This window comes from Euphorbia lathyris, chromosome 3 (genome assembly GCF_963576675.1).
Source record: "Euphorbia lathyris chromosome 3, ddEupLath1.1, whole genome shotgun sequence".
Taxonomy (NCBI): domain Eukaryota; kingdom Viridiplantae; phylum Streptophyta; class Magnoliopsida; order Malpighiales; family Euphorbiaceae; genus Euphorbia; species Euphorbia lathyris.
This window is the reverse complement of record NC_088912.1, coordinates 40,271,045-40,290,310: the sequence shown is the minus strand read 5'-3', so window position 1 is coordinate 40,290,310 and position 19,266 is coordinate 40,271,045. Positions and strand designations below refer to the sequence as shown.

General features: G+C 32.7%; 1 protein-coding gene across 3 annotated transcripts; it reads left to right on the top strand.

The window, feature by feature from the left end:
- The first annotated feature begins 11,274 nt into the window (after positions 1–11,274).
- On the top strand, positions 11,275–18,866 carry LOC136224099 (BEL1-like homeodomain protein 8). 3 transcript variants are annotated; one of them, XM_066012355.1, is made up of 5 exons: positions 11,275–11,472; positions 12,112–13,532; positions 17,460–17,866; positions 17,954–18,014; positions 18,152–18,866. In XM_066012355.1, the coding sequence occupies exons 2-5, from the start codon at positions 12,207–12,209 to the stop codon at positions 18,650–18,652; spliced, it is 2,295 nt and encodes a 764-aa protein (XP_065868427.1). In that variant the 5' UTR covers positions 11,275–11,472; positions 12,112–12,206; the 3' UTR covers positions 18,653–18,866. The 3 variants fall into 3 exon arrangements, with proteins under 3 accessions (XP_065868427.1, XP_065868425.1, XP_065868426.1); XM_066012353.1 differs by having other exon boundaries at positions 12,069–13,532; XM_066012354.1 differs by having other exon boundaries at positions 11,275–11,476; positions 12,069–13,532.
- The last annotated feature ends 400 nt before the right edge of the window (positions 18,867–19,266 follow it).

Sequence of the window (19,266 nt, the reverse complement as noted above, 5' to 3'; positions counted from 1 at the left end):
ACTATAGAATAAGACTTGTGCTCGGTAGGGGTTAGCCACTCCATATATTGTCGGCTTCTTCCTCTCGTTATGCACTCTTCCCACACCTCAACTCGTGGCTTGCCCTCGGTGCTCATCCCCCATAAGGCTCGCCTCACTATCCGACCGACATCGAACGGAATATCTCGACGAAGTTGATCAAACCAATCCGTCCCAATGTCTTGGAAGCTCTTCCTCACTTCCATGACATGCCTAACCGACCAACCTCGGACCTCCTTGATCGCCACTTCACGAACATGGATATCGGTCACAACGTCATTCCGCTCATAGCCGACATCCCCACCATCATCGATCTCCTCATTTTGGCTCCACCCATCATCCTCTAACTCATCATCACAATAGAACCTTTCCTCCTCATCTCCATAAGGGGCTTCATGTTGATCCGATTCAACGCATCGAAGCTCACTCTCACCGTAGCAAACTCTACCTTCATCCTCTTCATAAGCGACCCCATACCGGTCCCATTCAACGTTTCGACGCTCATCCTCCTCAATTCCCTTCTCTATCTCATCTTCTTCATGATCATAGGCGATTTCATTTCCCTCTTCGTTCCCAATCCGCCTCTTCCCACGACCTATCGTTCCCACGTGCTTCTCTATATGGCTCAAGCCGACTATCCCACGTGCTAAGCCGCTTGACTCAAAAGACATACTACCACCCAACATGGTAGAACCACCAACGTCTCTCCCATCTCCATAGCCATCCACCTTCACACATAGTGTGATTTTCTCACTCCCACCAAGCATATCATTAAAGTTATGTTCAAGGGGCATTTTATCATACACAAAAGGAGCATCCCTTGCAACATGGGTTTCTCCAACAACCTCACCCACAAACGATTCTAAATCCTCCTCCACAAGTTCATTGTCAATAATTTCACAAGAAGAATTTAAATCCATTTCATCCCCACAAACAACATCACCAACATCTTCCATAGCAATAGGAATATCCAAAACTTCAATATTAGAGATTGGAAGCTTAGGAGTTACCTTTACCACATGTAATGGAGAAAAGATTAGTGATGGATCTTTAGGAGGGACCTCCATGGTAGGTTGAGAAGGTTTTCGGTATTCTTGCTTGAGACTCTCTACGGATGTCGCCATCTCTCTCATTAGCCCGTTCATCACCCTCAAATCCTCTTTAAAACCCGCATGATGCCTTCTCATGGTGGCGTTGAGTCTTTCCAACATTTTGATGGTTTCTTCATATCTAGGAGATAAGTTTGGTTGAACCATAGTCGAAAGAAGTCTCCGTTCAAGGAAAACGATCGGCTCTGATACCAAATGATGTAGCGCGGAATCCACTGAGAGTTTTAAACCGTAAACTCACAAAGGCTAACAACTTATCTAGCTAAACTAGAAGGAGTGGATCCTAATTCATGGACTAAATCCATAGGAATAGTGAAATCCCATTGTTGAAGGTGAAAACCTTAACAAACTTCACAAGGAAGAAGATATATATTTGATTTCATAAAAGTTGACCAATACAAAGAGAAAGAGATGAATTTATATCATCTCAAAAACCTAAATGTTAAATTACATAAAAGGGTAAAGAGTTTAGCTAATTAAACATAAAGATAAAAGGGTAGATGGGGTAAAGGTGAGTGGAGGGGTGCCTTTTGGAAGTGGGGAAGGAGCTGAGGGACCAAATGTGTAAATAATAAGGGAGCTGAAGTAAGGAGCAAGTTTGCTGAAAAGTGGAACTACGCCCTGCGTGTCCAACAGTACGCCCTGCGTGTCTTGGCTGATGAGCTCTTCTCAGGATCAGACACTCAAATACGCAGGACGTGCCCAACAGTACGCCCTGCGTGTTTTGGCTGCTGACTCTTCTCCGGATCATTCCTTTTTACACGCGGGGTTTTCTTCCTTTCTCTTGCTCCAGATTCACGCTCTGCGTGTCCTCTCTCACGCCCCGCGTCCAGGGACAAGATGTCCTCATCAACTATATAACACATAGATCTCCTTATTTAAAATTATGGATTTCCTTTTTGAGTTCGGAAATTCTTACTGAATCACACTGTGAGAATCGATATTTAAAATATGTTCATATATCACTTTCCTTACTATAGATTAAGCAATTAGCTGTGAAACAACGTGCAATAACCATTGTATTACATATATGCCAGGTTGAATATAATTAATAATCTCTTCTAGGACTTGAAATTGTTCCATCAAAAAAATGAAAACTTATTTTCTTGCATTAAAGCTACCTTAGCTAAATGAGACCATTGATGGTAGTTTCTTTCTGCAAATGAGACTCCAACTTCTTACAGTTTCTTTCCGCAAATAATCTCCTTATATGAGTCGTTGTGGTTAATTTCTCTATATGAGTGTCATCATATTTTTCTTTATGAGAAAATAGAAGAGTTTTGTTTATTATCGCATAGATCTGATCTCAGAGTTTAAAAATAGAAATTTGAGCTTATTTTAGATATAAAATATCATATTATTTGATCAATTTTTAGACCTAATGAGTATTATCACTAAATTTATAATTAAAAAAAATAGTATATATTCACTAAAATTAAAATTTTTGGGCCCCTTTTAGCTTTGGGCCCTGGGCGGCCGCATCCCGGGCCTATGCCCAGGGCCGGCCCTGCTGACTAATTGAAAGATCTTGAAATCATTATTGCAGAAAAAACCCTGAGATTGATTTTGAGCAGAGTTTTAATCACCGTCTATTATTGCTGTATCACGATCTATGATATTGAAAATGCAGATTCAAATTTTTTTAAATGTGTTCCTCGATTGTAATTTTTTAATTATTTATTTAGAAATGTACTATTATTTTTTTCTATCTATGAATGAAATAATTACTATTTTTAAAAAAATAAAGAAATTTACTTTTAGAAAGCAAAAATGCCAATGTTAAGGAAAAAAATAGATAAAAAATAACATTTGGGAAAAAAAACCATAATAAACATATTGGTGTAAAATGGGTGAAGCAAATGAACCTAAGCCTCCTCTCCTACCAGCTCTATCTATCCCACTGCCTTTTTTTTTTTTTTCCTTTTTCCTTTTCTAAAAATAAAAAAAGGGATTTTGGATCTTTTTAGTAATATTGAAAGAGAATGAAAAATGAGGATTGTGGACTAAATTAATCAAGAAAAAAAAATGAAAGTTTGATAAATCAGGGACTTAGATATACTTTATGCTTATAATAATAAAACATGAAGATGCATTGGAAAGATATTAAATTAGCTAACTTCATAAAGTGCTTACATATGATAATATGATTGAAGGTATTATTTTATTTTTTTGGAAAAATAAATTAAAATACTAATGATGAGAATTATTATAACTAATTATACTGCTATCTTTTTATTTTTTTCTTTTATGTATTAATTCTAATTTTATATCATTCAAATATAAACACAAAGTTTTTTTTTTAATGAATGAGTTAATCCTTATTAAAACAGTGAAAGTTGTTCAATTGTTAAAGAAAAATGATTTAAAAAAATTGTGGTAAATTTAATAATTTTGATGAAAGTACAAGGAGCAGTTGAATAGTTTGGAAATATAGGAAGAAAAACAAGGATAAAAATAGATGAAGAAAAGCATAAGCAAGACAATTTCCAAAGGTGGAGATGTTTCGATATTCACTTGCAATGACAGGATATATTTTGATTCTTTTATTTTATTTTTAATTGATTTGATGAGAAGTGATATTATTATTTTCAATCAATGCTGTGTTTGGCTGTCCATCACCAACAGGTAACAGGAGAATAAATACACATGAGGAAGAACAAACAAGGGATAATATCATATATTTTTATTTTTATTTTTCAATAATGGGGGCCCTGCTCTGCTCTCTCTTTGTATTTATTTATATAGCACATGAATGGTCAATGTGACCCAGAAAATCAGCCTTGTCATATTTCTCCCCCTTTAATTTGAAGTACAATTGTAACCCTAACCCTACGCAAAAACCTAGAATGTGCAACAGTTAATTTTTCACTATTTTTACTTGTACTGCCTCATTTATGAGACCAATTGGAAATTTCAGAACAAACTATTAGTGGGTTTTCCCATGCTTTTTTATTTATTTTAAGTATTTGCATGTAATGATGGTTTCACCAGAAAAACTTCATAACACCCTACTAATCATATATCTAGTCACATTGATCACAAGTTCATTTTTAAAAACTCCATTACTATTATTCATTTCATTTTTATATTTTTAATAGTTCAGTTCTTTTTTATAGCGTATCATATGATTATAGATTTTTTTTTTTAAATATAATTTTAGATTTAGATGAAATGAATCACGAACTCATTAAAAGGATTAAGAAGATAAATAATTCATTTAAAGAAATTGAATCCAAACGGACTAAGAAGATAATTTATTTAAAGAAATTAATAATAATAACTATTTCAAAATAAAATAAAATAATAGTAACTATTTAACAAATTAAAATTCAAAATTGATGCCATAAAGATTAAATTAGATTCATGGTCTAAAAGAAGAGTCGCATCGCCTTAAAAAATGGATAGAAATCACCTAAATTCACTTCTGTTACAACAAGAGACGTACCAGAGTTAGATGACTAAGAAGTTATGGCTCCAAGAAGGTGATTCTAACTCTCGTTTTTTCCATAGAGCAGTAACTAATAGGAAGTAATATCAAGCAGCTCAAGATTCAGCAGGTTAGGATTGGGTACTATTATTCAAAATTATTTTCAGGATTTATTTATTTCTAATGGATGTGATGCTAATGAGTTTCTTGAAAATATGAATCCTAAATTGAATTCTGAAATCAACAGTGATCTTATCTGTGTTTTTTTACTACTAATGAGATTAAAATTGTTGTCTTCTCTTTACATCCTGATAGAGCCATGGACCTAACGGTTTTAATCCTCATTTCTACCAATATATTAGGATGTGGTAAGATCACATGTTTATACTTCTTTTTTGGAGTGGTTGAATTCAGGCTATTTGCCTGCGAATATCGATGAAACCAATTTAGTTCTTATTCCTAAAAAAATCAAAACCTGAATCTATTCTGATATGCGCCAATTGCATTGTGTAGTGTAATCTAAAAAATTATCTTCAAGGTTTTAGTGAACGGATTGAATAACATCTTGCATCTAATTATTTCCCCATTTTAAAGTACTTTCATCACAAGCAGGTTGATTTCTGACAATGTCATATTGGCAGTTGAGGTAAATAACTATTTGCATCAAAAGTCTGAGAGAAAAACTGGTATTGCTGCTTTAAAGCTTGATATGTCAAATTCTTATGATAGAATTGAATGAGATTTTCTTAAGTAAATGATGCTTAAATTTGGTTTCTCTGATAGGTGGATTAATTTGATTATACAGTTGTGAGCGCTCGGGCCCTTTTGAAAGGCCCGTTTAGTGCAATGGACACCGTCACTCAATGTTGTCTTATGACGCCGTTTGGCGGGTTCCTTCTGGTGTATGCATTATTAGCATTCTTATCATGTTTTTAGGCTAATTCGATATGCCAGAGTCGTCACCCGGGATAAATATCCAGGAACATAAAAAATAGATGAAATACCGGCTCAAATTATGTCATCTATTTAAAGACAGATTCGTGAATTAAACATTATGAAGGTTTGATTAATAAAATCATAGACTTGGCTTCTGTTAGAATACCAAATAGTTATAATCCAATTCCAGTTTATAATTATTCACCACACGGATTGCGGAAAGCGATAAATAAATTCAATTACATCTCAATTTAATATCAAAATCCTATACATTTAATCTAGTCCTAAACAAATCTATTAAACTTACAAAATAAATATACGTTAGCTGCGGGACATAGAGACCTGTCTTTCGAATTTATTTTATGACGTCGGTCTCGATCATATGGGACTTAATCATATCCTAGAAATCTAGCACATCAACATAGCAATTCGATATGTAAACTACGTCTATATATTCTAGCAGATTAATTTATATGTTTCAGAAATATTCCTTAACCCACAATTAATCGAATTTTACGTATTGAACACTTATATTATATGTCTAAATATACCTATTAAAATTTAAATTTAACGAAAATAGAAACTATAGACTAAAATCTAAAATAAAACGGACTATGTGGCGGATCGACCACATGGTGTGGCGGATCGGCCACATTCATCAGTTTTGCGGAAATTGAGACCATAATTTCTTATATCAAAATATAAACCTTAAACCAACTCAATTATGTTGCAATTTTATAATATTAAAAAAATTGCATCAAAACAATCCCAAAAAAATAAAGAGTGGGAGTGTGAGTGAGTAGCATGAAACTGAACTAAAGCAAGTAAATTGAGGTGGAGGGTATTGTGGTAAAAGTAAGGAAAGGAAAGGGACGCCCTAAAAAGAAGGGGTAGTGGCAGACATGTAATAAATGGAAGAGAAAAGACGTCAATCAAACAACTGTGAGAAGACACAGTAGAAAGCAGATGGAAATTATAGAAGCCAATGACATCACTTTACTAATGCTCACGTCACCCTGCAATTGTTCCTTTTGCAGTTCTTACTACTATTAAATTATTATTTATTTTTAGCCATTGCCCATCACAACTACCATGCATATTCCCTTCTTAATCTTATGCTAATTAACTTTTAATATTTAACATAAAAATCACTAATCCTCACCGCCTCAAAATAAAAATTTAACTTTTAATATTATCAATTTTTTATTTTTATTTTATTTTAAAATCATCAACAATAATTTGAAACATTAATTGAATTTTAATATAATATTAAAAAAAGTATAAAATTAAGTTTTATATTACATTTTAAAATTTAATAGTCATAATATTCAACTGTTGAAGTATGAATTTTACCCTTTTCTTAAATATGTTTTAGAAATGTTGGTTTCTATATTGTGAAGAAAACAGAACACCTGATGATGAGTAGAGGCTCGTAATTTTAATGTTTGACTGTAGCTTAATAAGTAATGACTTTGTTTGGTACAGAGCATTTTGAAGTAAAATAAGATATTGGACCAGTTTAAAGGCTTTGATTAGTCAAACATATAATAATGGTGGTCGGTGAAGAGCGATTTGATAGAACTTATTGAATAAAAAAAAACTAATTTTGAAAAAATGGTTTTAGAATTCTTTTTAATTATTTATTGCTCAATTTTTTTTAAGGAAATTTTTGTTTAGTTTAGTATATTTTAACTCCAAATAAATATTCTACAGTGTCTCTATTTGTAATTTTACACAAACAGATAGTTAAACTAGCTAACAAAAAAGGTAATTACCTAATAGCTAATGTAATCAATAACCGTTATTTGCCAAACAATGAGTCATTTTTTGAGTTAGATTATGATTGACTTACTAACTAAAAAATGACATGAAATTACACAAATATTTAAAATTATTGTCATATTTTTTCATATATTTGTATGTCCGTTTAATTAATAAACATAAAAAAGTTAGTATTATTAATTGCACATAACTTCTATATTTGAGCCGTAGGATCCAAATCAAGTGGCTAAAGTTTGTTGAATATACAATATAGATATATTGCTTAATGAATAATTTCATTCAATTAGGGTTGATCATAGAGCCTTCTATATATAGTGGATCACATGAATTGAAATTTAATTGAGATTGACAATACGTAATATAGATAAAACTAAACACTAGTTATTAAATAACTCTAAACAAGTTTAATAGTTATCTGTTAATATATGATAATAGACAAATAGATAATTAACAATAATTATCTCCAACACCCTCCCTCAAGCCGATAGCCACAACGAACCAAAAGGCGAGACAAAGCATAACGAACTGAGCTCTTGCAAGGTGCGCATTTGCTGTGCATGCTGCAAGCCCAAAGAGCAAATTGCGTGTAGAGGTGTGTCGGAGATTAATATAAAATACATGATTGAACTTTAATTATCAAGTTGAGCTTTTAGTTAAATCGGTTCCATGACAAAGTTAGCCCTTTAATAGCACCAAACGAAAGAATAATATATTTTGTCTTGTAACATTCAACAGCAGTACAAAATGACAGAAATGGATCCGACGGTGGAGATTTCCTGAGAAAATAAATCTGAAACTTTTCCTAATTATTATTGCCTACAATACAAGGGGTACGAATCTAGTATTAATTAATTAAACCATAATATAATAAGGAGAATCCTAGTAATATTATTAAGTGAGTGTGAGTGTTCTATTAAAAAAAAAAGAGAGTGAGAGTGTCCGTACAATATAGATATATTTATGGGTAATGGGTAAAAGAAAGAAACATTGTATCCAAAGCAAGCAAAAGATCTGGCGGTGGACATTCAAAGGCAGCAGGTGACATAATCTCCAGTTTGCCCGTACATTTACAATCTCACTAATGAGCATTGCTGGTCTTGTCTTCTCACTTTTTTTTTTTTAGAATGCAAACATTTCATTAGATAATAAGATTAGTACAATGATAACATGAAAACCGCAAGAAATAAAACCTTATATAAGTATAGGCTATGCCTAATACATGATCCACAAGGGCAAGAAATAAACTATAAAGAGTAATAAAAGCAATTAAAGGTACCACTAAGGCTATGTTCTTTATTACTGAAAAGAACTGAACTGAACTGAACTGAACTGAACTGAATGCTACTGAACTGAACTGAACTGAACTGAATGATACTGAAGACTGAACTGAACTGAATTTAACTGAATGCTACTGAACTTAACTGAATGATACCGAACTTAACCGAATTTAATCGAACGTAACAATAATGATGATATTAGACTTTAAAATAATTTAATGATAATATTGGACATTAATAAGCTTATAATAATAATAATAATAATAATAATAATATTAATATTTCTACCAAAAAAAATAATATCAATAATAAATAAACATATTATTAAAGATTAAACTAAATTAAATATCAAATAAAATCTAGGCTCGATAAAATCCTATGACATTAAATAAAAATGAGTCTAATTTAAATTAAAAATATAAATTACATACAAACACAAATTTATATATAATTTAAAGCCTATGAAATTAAATACAAATTTTTATATTAATACACACTCTTAACTTTTTTATTACAATTAAGTATTAAGGTACAAAAATACCTTTAACGTTTTGGGTCCGGGGTTATTTTACTCCTAACGTCTAAATATGAATTTTCATATGAATACAAAATCTTGACTCAATTTATCAATGTTAAGGGTAAAATTGCTATTGGCTTCTAATATTAGGGATAAAATTGCACTATTTGAGATATTAAGGTAGTTGAGCCAGTTAATTTTTTAGAGCATTGTAATGTAACGTATTAATATAATATTTATTTACTTTTCGCAAAATTTGCAAATAAGTTGCACCAAATAATTATAATTATAATAAATAATGATAATATATATAATGACAAAGCATAAATTATATATAAATATAATTATAATGAAAATAGATAAATTAATATATAATAAATTATAATAATTATAATAAATTGCTGAAATTATAAATAAATAATGATAATAATAATAAATTATATATAAATAATAATAATATATAATAATTATAATAAATAATGATAAATTATTGAATACTGAAACTGAATACTGAAACTGAATACTGAACTGAACTGAACTGAACTGAACTGATTGTTACTGAAATTAAGTAATAAAGAACATGGCCTAACACAAACAACAAATGGAACATATATTGCTCGTCATTCCAAATTCGCAGAGAAACAACTGTAGTCCTGATTTCTTCATTTAACCAATTCGGAATTTTCGGATCTGAATCCTTTCTTTTGCAATCCCGTAGATCTAGTGTTCTACGGATAAGATCTACCATTTCCGCTCTTGCTAAACCAAAAAAGGTTACAAACGAAAAGATGATGAACAACAGATACAGATCAAACGGATTAAGAGATCCGGTAAAATATATGAAATCCAAAAAAAAAAATTATCAAACAAAGAATAAGAAACTAGAAGAACAGAAACGGTGAGACAATTGCACAATTAAGTCTGCATGTTTTCTAATCTTTTTTTTTTTTTTGAAACTGCATGTTTTCTAATCCTAAACATACACAATTGCACTTTTCTTAAAATAATAATAAAAGATAAAAATTAATGTTAGTTTCTTTTTTTTTTTACTTGACTCCATATTATCCATTTTAAATTTATATTTCTCTTCTAATTTCATATTTCTAAAACTCAAAATTTATGATATATATATTCTTGACTAAAATTAAGTAAATGTTATACTATTAAATTTTACTATACGCTTGAAAATCGGAACAATCCCAAGAAAGAGATTTGGATTCCTGCGAATCGACCGACATGAACCCTTTCCAGTCATGATGATATTATGGAAAAAGTCTTTATCAGAATATTTTTGCTTCTCATTTTGAGCAATTAGCAATAACTTTTTTGTGGACTTTAGGAAATCTCTTTCATATCGGCCAGGGTTAAAACCTGCAACCACTACAAACTCCGAATCTCATCCGCATATACATTATCTGTTTGTTGAGCCAATAATATGATAACACATTACATATTTTAGGGTTTAAAGTTTATAATTTAAGATCTATATTGTTTTAAAATCTAGAATTTATGCTTTGAAGTCTAGAATTTTATATAAATATTAAACTAAAAAATAAATAATTAATTACGGTATTAATATTTTTATAGGTTGGTGTATAACATGACATTAAATTAAAGGTTGCTTTATAGGTTCATAACTTAATAGTATTTTGGATAAATAATTTATTAGTCTCCGTGTTTTTACCTATCAAACTGTTTAGTCTATCTATTTTTAAAAACAAATTATAAAGTTCCTATTTTTTTGTTAATACTAACCAAAGAATTAATACTGATAAAAGATAGAGATATGATAATGTATTTACAAATTATGAACATTAAATAATATATTAGATAAAAAAAGAACTAATAAATTATTTTAACCTAGTATTTTTAATCAAACTAAACTTGAATGAAGTAACCATATCAATACATGAAGCTATTTCAAAAATTTAGTGAGACATATTATCTAATAATTATTGGCCGTAATTCCTAATTAAGCATTCAAGATGTTGTTTTCGTAATTAAAGAAAGAAATTACGGGTGTTTCTCCAAATAACGACTCGTTGCCTTTTTATATAAATTTCATAAAGCGAAGAATTTTCGACTCGGGTCCCAATCGGGAGACAGGAATCAACTGGCGAGCGTGACCATTTTTCTTGCCGTTAATTCTAACGGACTTAACCTCACTCTAACTTTAAAAACCTTCCACTTTAAGCCGTTAAAACCAACGGAATTATCTGATCCTTTGCAATAATTGCCCTCCAGCTCCTTCATGTCCACACCAAGCAGTTGAGATATTACTAGTTTCCATCAAGTCCTTCGCCGGAAACTCTTCGGAGAATTCTCACTTGTACCGCGTTCTAATGGCTTTGTTTCAAGATTTGCGTCCAACTCACCATAGATTTTATTTAAGATGAACGATAAATAGTAAGTAAGCTTCAAATTTTTCTTTTCATTTTTATATTTTGTAGAACTTCGTGCTTCCGTTCCATCAAATGTTATTTCTCATTTCATTTCATGTCTATCTTCTGTTTGATGAATGTTCTAACAGAAATTAATCATATATTTTATGTCAATATATTTGTTTTATTCTGCTTTTCTTTCCATATTTGAGCTTCGTTTAGAAGAAAACAAACTTCAACTTATACTGTTGAGGAAAGGAGACTCCCTTATGCTTCACCGGCCAGTGGGATCTGTAACTTGAAGTTGTAGTTTCCGAAATAACTATTTATGGTGATAATTATATGAGGTTTTCTCTTTTCACGAACTAGGGTTAACCGTCGTTGGGGGGAAGTAAAACTTGTTTTTTTTGGGAAAAACGCTGAAGTTGTTTCGCGTTTATCTCTACCCAATAGTGGAAGATTTTTTCAACTGTTTCTTTGTTCTTCCATTTCTTCTCTACTTTGGATACTACATGTATTGCTATTATCTCTATGTGTAGTGTTTCTGTTGTTAGAAAGATGTTTTATTCCATGGGTACGATAAAGGAGCAGCCTTTGATTATTTTATATGAACTTTTTCAGGAACTGACGATGAATAGAAATTGACGCTTATATCTCTTGGTAGGGCTTTATTAACTTTTGATGATAAGCGACGAGTTCAGTACAAGAAATCATGGTGTTTGCGGCAACAATTTGATAGCTGAAGTTGGTTTTTGTTAGATGGACAGTAGAATTTTGAGGCCTGAATCGCATATAGCACAGCAAAGCAGGCGAGATAAGCTCAGGATTCAGCCAAGTTTTGGTTTTCCTAACGATTTTGAAAACTTGAACCCAGATCTTGTGCAAGTTCGAAATGTTCGAAATGGTGGTGATGTTTTCTATGATCCAATTTTTTCCTCTCAAATGCTGAATTTTTCAATGGTTGGTCAAGAATTAGTTCCATTACAACCCAACAGGCTCATGGACTCATCATCATCTTCGTATCCGATTTCTTCTAATTTTAGTTCTACACCGAAGATGAGTACCAATATTGACAACTGGAGAAGTGTTGATTCACATCAAAATTATGAGTGGACAGTGAATTACGCAAGTGGATCATCGTCATCAGTAGGTAGGGAAGCCAATCAGAAACCTATATTTGTTGGGGATGTCTTGTCAAATAATGCAAGGGTAAGCAGTAGTTCAACATCTATTCAATATTTGAAACCTCATTATAATGGATTTCATCATCTTGATCAATCTTCTTCTTTACCAATTAATCCCTTGATCAATGATGAGATTCAAGATCATAATCAAAAGCAGCAGTTGAGGGATCAGATGCAATTTTCTTATAATCACATCAATTCACTCCAAGATGTTGTTACTCCAACATCTCTATATCTGGACAATAATTCCCATCAATGGAGTAGTGAATTGGGTCTAATCACTAGGAAAAATGATCAAGATCAAGTACTGAGAAATACTAGTGTTGCTACTGATCCTAATACTCAAGGTTTATCTCTTTCTCTTTCATCAAATCCACCATCTCGAGGGAATAATATTATAGCTGAGCTTGGAGAGAGATATGAAGCTGAGTATTTGCAATCAAAACTGGTCACTTCTGATTATTTATGTCCAAAAGTGTCCGCAAAGCCACCTGGTGTTAACAGTGGGAAATCACCTAATGAAATGACTGGGACTGGGACCAGTAATTATGCTCTTCGAAATGTTGGCCCTCTTGGCCCATTCACCGGCTATGCAACAATTCTAAAGAGTTCCAAATTCCTGAAACCTGCTCAGGATCTGTTAGATGACTTCTGTAATTCAACTGGTTCTAAACTTATCCCAGCAAGCATATGTGGTGAAGCCAACTCTTCTCTAGTTACTATTGATGCCGGAGAGGCTGGAGCTAAGGACAACAACAATGATTGTGGGATGATTTCATCAGCTACATTTTACAACTCAAATGGATCTATTAGAGATGTTGGGATGGCCAGCACTTCTGGTGAATCTTATAGGCCGGAGTATCATCAAAGAAAGGCAAAGCTACTCTATTTGCAAGAGGAGGTTTGTTATATCTCTTTTTTCTGTCTCGCCTTTATTTGTTTGTGATCAAAATTGCTAGCTGCTTAGGTTTTTTTTTTAAGGGAAAACCCAGTGATAATTCCTATTGTTTTACCCCTTAACTTTTAGGTACAGAAGGTAATTATTAGATTGAACAAAAGATTAGTGCTTGTTAGTACGTAGTTGGCATCTTGCTGGCATAACTATTGCTAACCACATTTTGCTAGCTTGATATCATTCAATCACTTTTGTTTTATTTTTCTCTATAATTTTGATATATGTGAAAATGTGTTGAATTAAATATTTGAAGACTTTGGGGAGGTTTTATGGATCATGTGGTGTCAAGGAAGTAATTGATCTATAAGCTAATAGTGATATGTACAAGGCCTAAGAATAACTTTTATATGTTATGTATGACACAAATGTCCCACTCCTTGGACTTGAAGTATGATCGACACAAACTCGTTTGACTATATTGAAATTCCATTGATAAATGAAATTGCAAAAGTTTGAATGCTCGACCACTTAGTCTAAGACTTTGGTACTATGGTAAAGAACCAATTAATCGGATCTAATTATTAAAGAAGGAACCAATTAACCTAACAACTTATGTTTCAATTCAACAATAGCTTTTATATATTTTCTTTGATATACTTCAACAAAAATTTGTCCCTATTGTAAGAGATTACTAATATTAGGTTAATTTAATTTAAACTTTTTTTGTTTGTTTCATGTGATGTACTCATGATGTATACATTTCCATTTGGTAGATCTTTGAATAATTTACACAATAGTAAATATTGAGAATGTATTGACACAATTTTCTCGAGAGGAGAGAGAAAGCGAATAGGTTGATAAGGTTGAAAGTTTAGACTTAAATTTGTGTGGCAACAAAGGATAAAATTTATAGAGTGGGAGGGGCTATGCTAAAATCAATACTCGTTCCGTCCCACGAATATATGCAAATAAATAAATAAATAAATGATCTAATACATTACCAGATCCCTGAACTTGTCCAAAATAGTAGATTGGCTTCCTGAACTTTGCAAGTGTGCAAGTGTCTCACCAGCTTCCTAAACTTGCTTATTTCGTATCATCAGCTTCCTAAACTTGTCCATAAAAGTACATTAGCTCCTTGAACTTTGAAAGTGTCTTACCAACTCCCTAAACTTGCTTATTCTGTAACAGCTAAATACAAAAACTTATTAGATCTAAATTCTAAAAATATGTCTTCATCTATTCGAGAGGTAAATTTTTTCGCTTCTCCTACCTTTCAACCTATTATAAGAATTAGTGTTGCAGGTTTGAGAGATTTAATGGATGAAGATCGAGAGTTAGATGAAGACATATTTTTAGAATTTAGATCTAATAAGTTTTTGTATTTAGTTGTTACTGAATAAGCAAGTTTGGGGAGTTGGTGAGACACTTGCAAAGTTGAAGGAGCTAATATACTTTTATGGACAAGTTTAGGAAGCTGATGATACGAAATAAGCAAGTTTAGGGAGCTGGTGAGACACTTGCAAAGTTCAAGGAGCCAATCTACTATTTTGGACAAGTTCAGGAAGCTGCTGATGTATTAGGCCTAAATAAATAGATAAATAAATCTTTCTCACATCCCATGAAATATGCATAATTCATATTTCAATTACAAATAACCACCACTTTCCTACGGTGCCCCTATTTATTATGGTTTAAATTGGCTAAATATAGAATAAATTAAATGATTTATTCATTAAAACACTTCATTAATTGGGGGTATATAAGGAAAATATAAATAATATTTAATGTTTTTTTTGCATATATTTGTGGGACGGAGGGGTTATTAGTTATACCTACTTAAACCTGTTTTTCATTTTCTAGGACTTTCATCTTGTGATCTCGATGGATTTTGGTTTGGTAAATTACATATGTAACCCTACAATTTAAGCAATATTTACAGTTTAATTAACCTCTCAACTTCAATTTATAACAAAAACGTAATCAAACATCTCTAAAATGTAATTGAAAAGTTCATTTGATGGAAACTAATTGACAATTTATAGTGTTGGGACAGTTTTGAAATATTCTGATTGGTTTATGATTCTTCTTAGCATAAATTAAATCACTTTATTCAATGCTGACATGAATCATAGAACAATCATATATGTGATCAAAGTTATCAAGGTCAGCGACTTGTTAGAGTTCCTGGAAAATTGGAATTATCTTTTTCTGTTGCACTTTAATGAAGGTTAAGTACTTCTACATTAAAAAAAGAAGTTAAGGGTTTAAATTGTGAAAATGACCCCAGTTGGAGTGTAATCCCCCGGATTTTTACGCCATTTTGTCGATATGCATTGTTTCTTATAGCAGTAGCTTTTGATGTTATATTTTAAGAAGTCTAAGGAATCGAAATACGGATTATTTATGGTTCGTACCTTGGTCATCATTTAGCAAGATTTTATGAAAGTCTATATGTTTTTTGAGGCTCTCAATTATCTTGGTTTCTGCTCGAATATCCTAGGTAGTTCTTCCCCCTCAGGATTAATCTCACTAAAACAATCACTAGACTTACCTTCAAAGAGGCTTGTGTACCTGAATGTTGTTGATTTTCTATTCGACTAATGGTTATGACTACAAACATCTTTTGATTTAAATCTGATTAACAAGGTATAAGCAGAATTCCTTAAAAACAAGATTATGAGAAATTTCAATTGCACGTACAATCTTTTTGCTAATTGATGAAGATTTATTCTGCACTTGTTAGAGTTAATTATCTCATAACAGATAGTTTTCACGGTTTGCACATTGTATATTCTGCTTTACCATGCTTATTGTTAGCTATCATGGAATTGGATTGGACTTCAATGTGTTGTTAAATATTGAGAAGTTGTTTGATAAATCTATGATATAATCCCCTTGTGATTTTACTTTGGAAGTACAACATTATTTTGTTTTAAGCATGCGGATAATAGTTCTCGCAATGTTGTTCGGAGCCATTTAGTCTTAGGGCTTGCACAACTGAGCCTTTAATACCGAGTCAATGAGTTGCTAAATACGAAGGTTGAATGCTATGAAATGAACTTTAGGGATGCAAGGGACAAAAAGGTTAAGTGTAGGGGGCCAAATTAAGCGTTTTCCTTATTTCATGTACCTTGTTGTGAAGCATCATGCACTTGTTCTGGTATTAAATCTTTAGATGTTGAGAATATTCCACTATTTAAAGTCCCACTATGATTGAAGGTTCCAAGATTAAATGTAACAAACATAAACTATTATAACTCAGAAAAGGGTATATTTTATGGTAGAAAAGGTCTGAATGCATATTTTAGGAGTATAATTTAAGGCAGGAAGAACAGGATCTTGATGGTCCACTTTGTGAATAGTATAATAGTATTATCTAAAAAAGGAAACAATCATTTATAAATACATATAGAAGGGAGGCCCCCTCTTCTTTTTTTAGCATAGAAAGTCATGCAAAAGACATCTCAGTCAACAGTGCACACCACTTGTTATAAAGATTACTTTATGCCCAAAAAAGTTGCTGTCATATAATTATAACACTATTATTGCTGTGAAAAGAAGGCCTAACTTGATAGATCAGTAGCAGCTCTTGCCTATATACATTTCTTTTCTTGCTTTCTCCCTATATGGCTAAGTGCACTGCATCCACCGGAATAGGGTACGCGAAATAAGGATAATAATTTCGTCCCCAAAAGCATAGAAGACGATTTTTCATATTTTTGGAGATGATTTTATGCATTCCTAATAATTATTTTCTTTTTTAGCCGTGGCATTCTGCCGGATGCTTATGTATATTCTGCCCCTTTATTTGTTATTGATGACAATCTTACTGATTTTTACGTTCTGCTGTTATTTGCTTAAGCCTAGCATCATATTTTTGTTTTTCATAAATCATATTTGGTGACACTGGTTGTACTATGTTGTTGAAAGGTATGCAGAAAGCACAAGCAATATCACCAGCAAATGCAAATGGTGGCCTCATCTTTCGAGGCGGTTTCAGGTCTTAGTGATGCTACCCCATATGTTTCTCTGGCTCTGAAGATGGTGTCAAGAAATTTTAGAGACCTAAAGCATGCCATATCGGACCAGCTCAAGCGAATAACAAGGGCTTTAGGGGATGATTTGCTATCCCCAAATGTAGGCGGTAGCGGTACTCGAGGTGATACAAGCACATCAAAGATGAGATACATGGATCAAACTTTACAGAGGCTGAAATCCGGTGGAGCCAATCCGAGCTTCTTTGAACCACAGCCACATGTCTGGAGGCCCCAAAGAGGCCTACCGGAGCGTTCGGTAGCGATCCTTAAAGCTTGGCTATACGAGCATTTCCTCCATCCGTTCGTCTTGTCTTTCCCTTATCTTCCTCTCTTTTATTTCTGTACCTTGGTGTTTATAACTCAATGCATCAACATTTTCTCTTGTAGATACCCTTCGGACACTGATAAGCACCTGTTAGCCTCCCAAACTGGACTGTCCCGAAACCAAGTAAGCCAAAGTACCTTTTTTATTTCTTTGATGGTAATAACGTCTAGTGTCTTGAATCAATATGGGGGACTTTACCTTGTGGATGTATTAGATTCCTCAATGGTTACAAGTTATGATTAGTTGGCCGGTTATTGTAGGTTTCGAATTGGTTTATAAATGCTCGTGTTCGGGTTTGGAAGCCTATGGTTGAAGAAATACATATGCTTGAAACAAAAGGAATGGCAGAAACCAACAAAAATTGTGGGAATAATGAAGGGAAATCTGCAGAGAGCACAGGGCAGCAAAACTATGAAGAAGCTATGAATAATGTAGCGTCCCATTCTATGATGAATAAACAATTAGAGTGCTCGGGATCATCTGGCGGGAGTGGAGAACAAATGAACAACGAACAATGGAATCAAGAGAAAAGATCAAGAATAGAGTTTGAAGTTCCAAGTAACATGGATGGACCAGTGATGAATTTTCTACCATACCAAAGAAGTGGGATTGACATAGGAGCAATAGGAGCTGTTTCACTTACATTAGGCCTCAGACACAGTGTGGATATAAATGTGCAGCAGCAGCAGCAGTTACAGCCGCATGAAGATCAGCTTAGAAGGCAATTCGGAGGTCAAATGATTCATGATTTTGTGGGTTGATTTAGGATGTCCGAAGTGTTATCTTTGAATGGAAAATAAGGAGGGACAAAAATGAATCCCTTTTACCAATGTATTTCCCAGCAGCATTGGCTGTGAAAGATCCATCATCTTAAATACTATTGTATCTTTCTCGGGGTGTTTGATAATTTTCATTTGACACATAGAAAGTGAGTTTTATTTTTAAAACTTTGATATAACATCTTTTCCCTATAAGAAAATATTACAAAGGAAATAATAAATGCGATAATTAAATAACGAAGGTGATGTTAAATCTAAGGGATGTAATGGCTCTTCCATCTTTAATCAAAAGAAAGATCAAGAGAAGAGAAATAAGATTCTAGCGCCACATCTCTGTAACCCAAAAAAAAAAAGGTGTTGCATCAAAATTTTGCCTATGAAGGTTCCTTAGAACTGATCTCCTGCATCTCCTACTAGCTTGCTGCACTTCACCCATACGAATCAACCTCCTTTTTGCTCCGTTGAGATATGGCTTGTGTACACAAGGCTTTCAAAAATGTATTTATCGTCTTTCTCTTCTCTTGAATTCCTCCTTATCTAGAACTTTGTATTTTGAGAAAAATGTATTTTACTTGAATTGATTTCTACTGATTCTC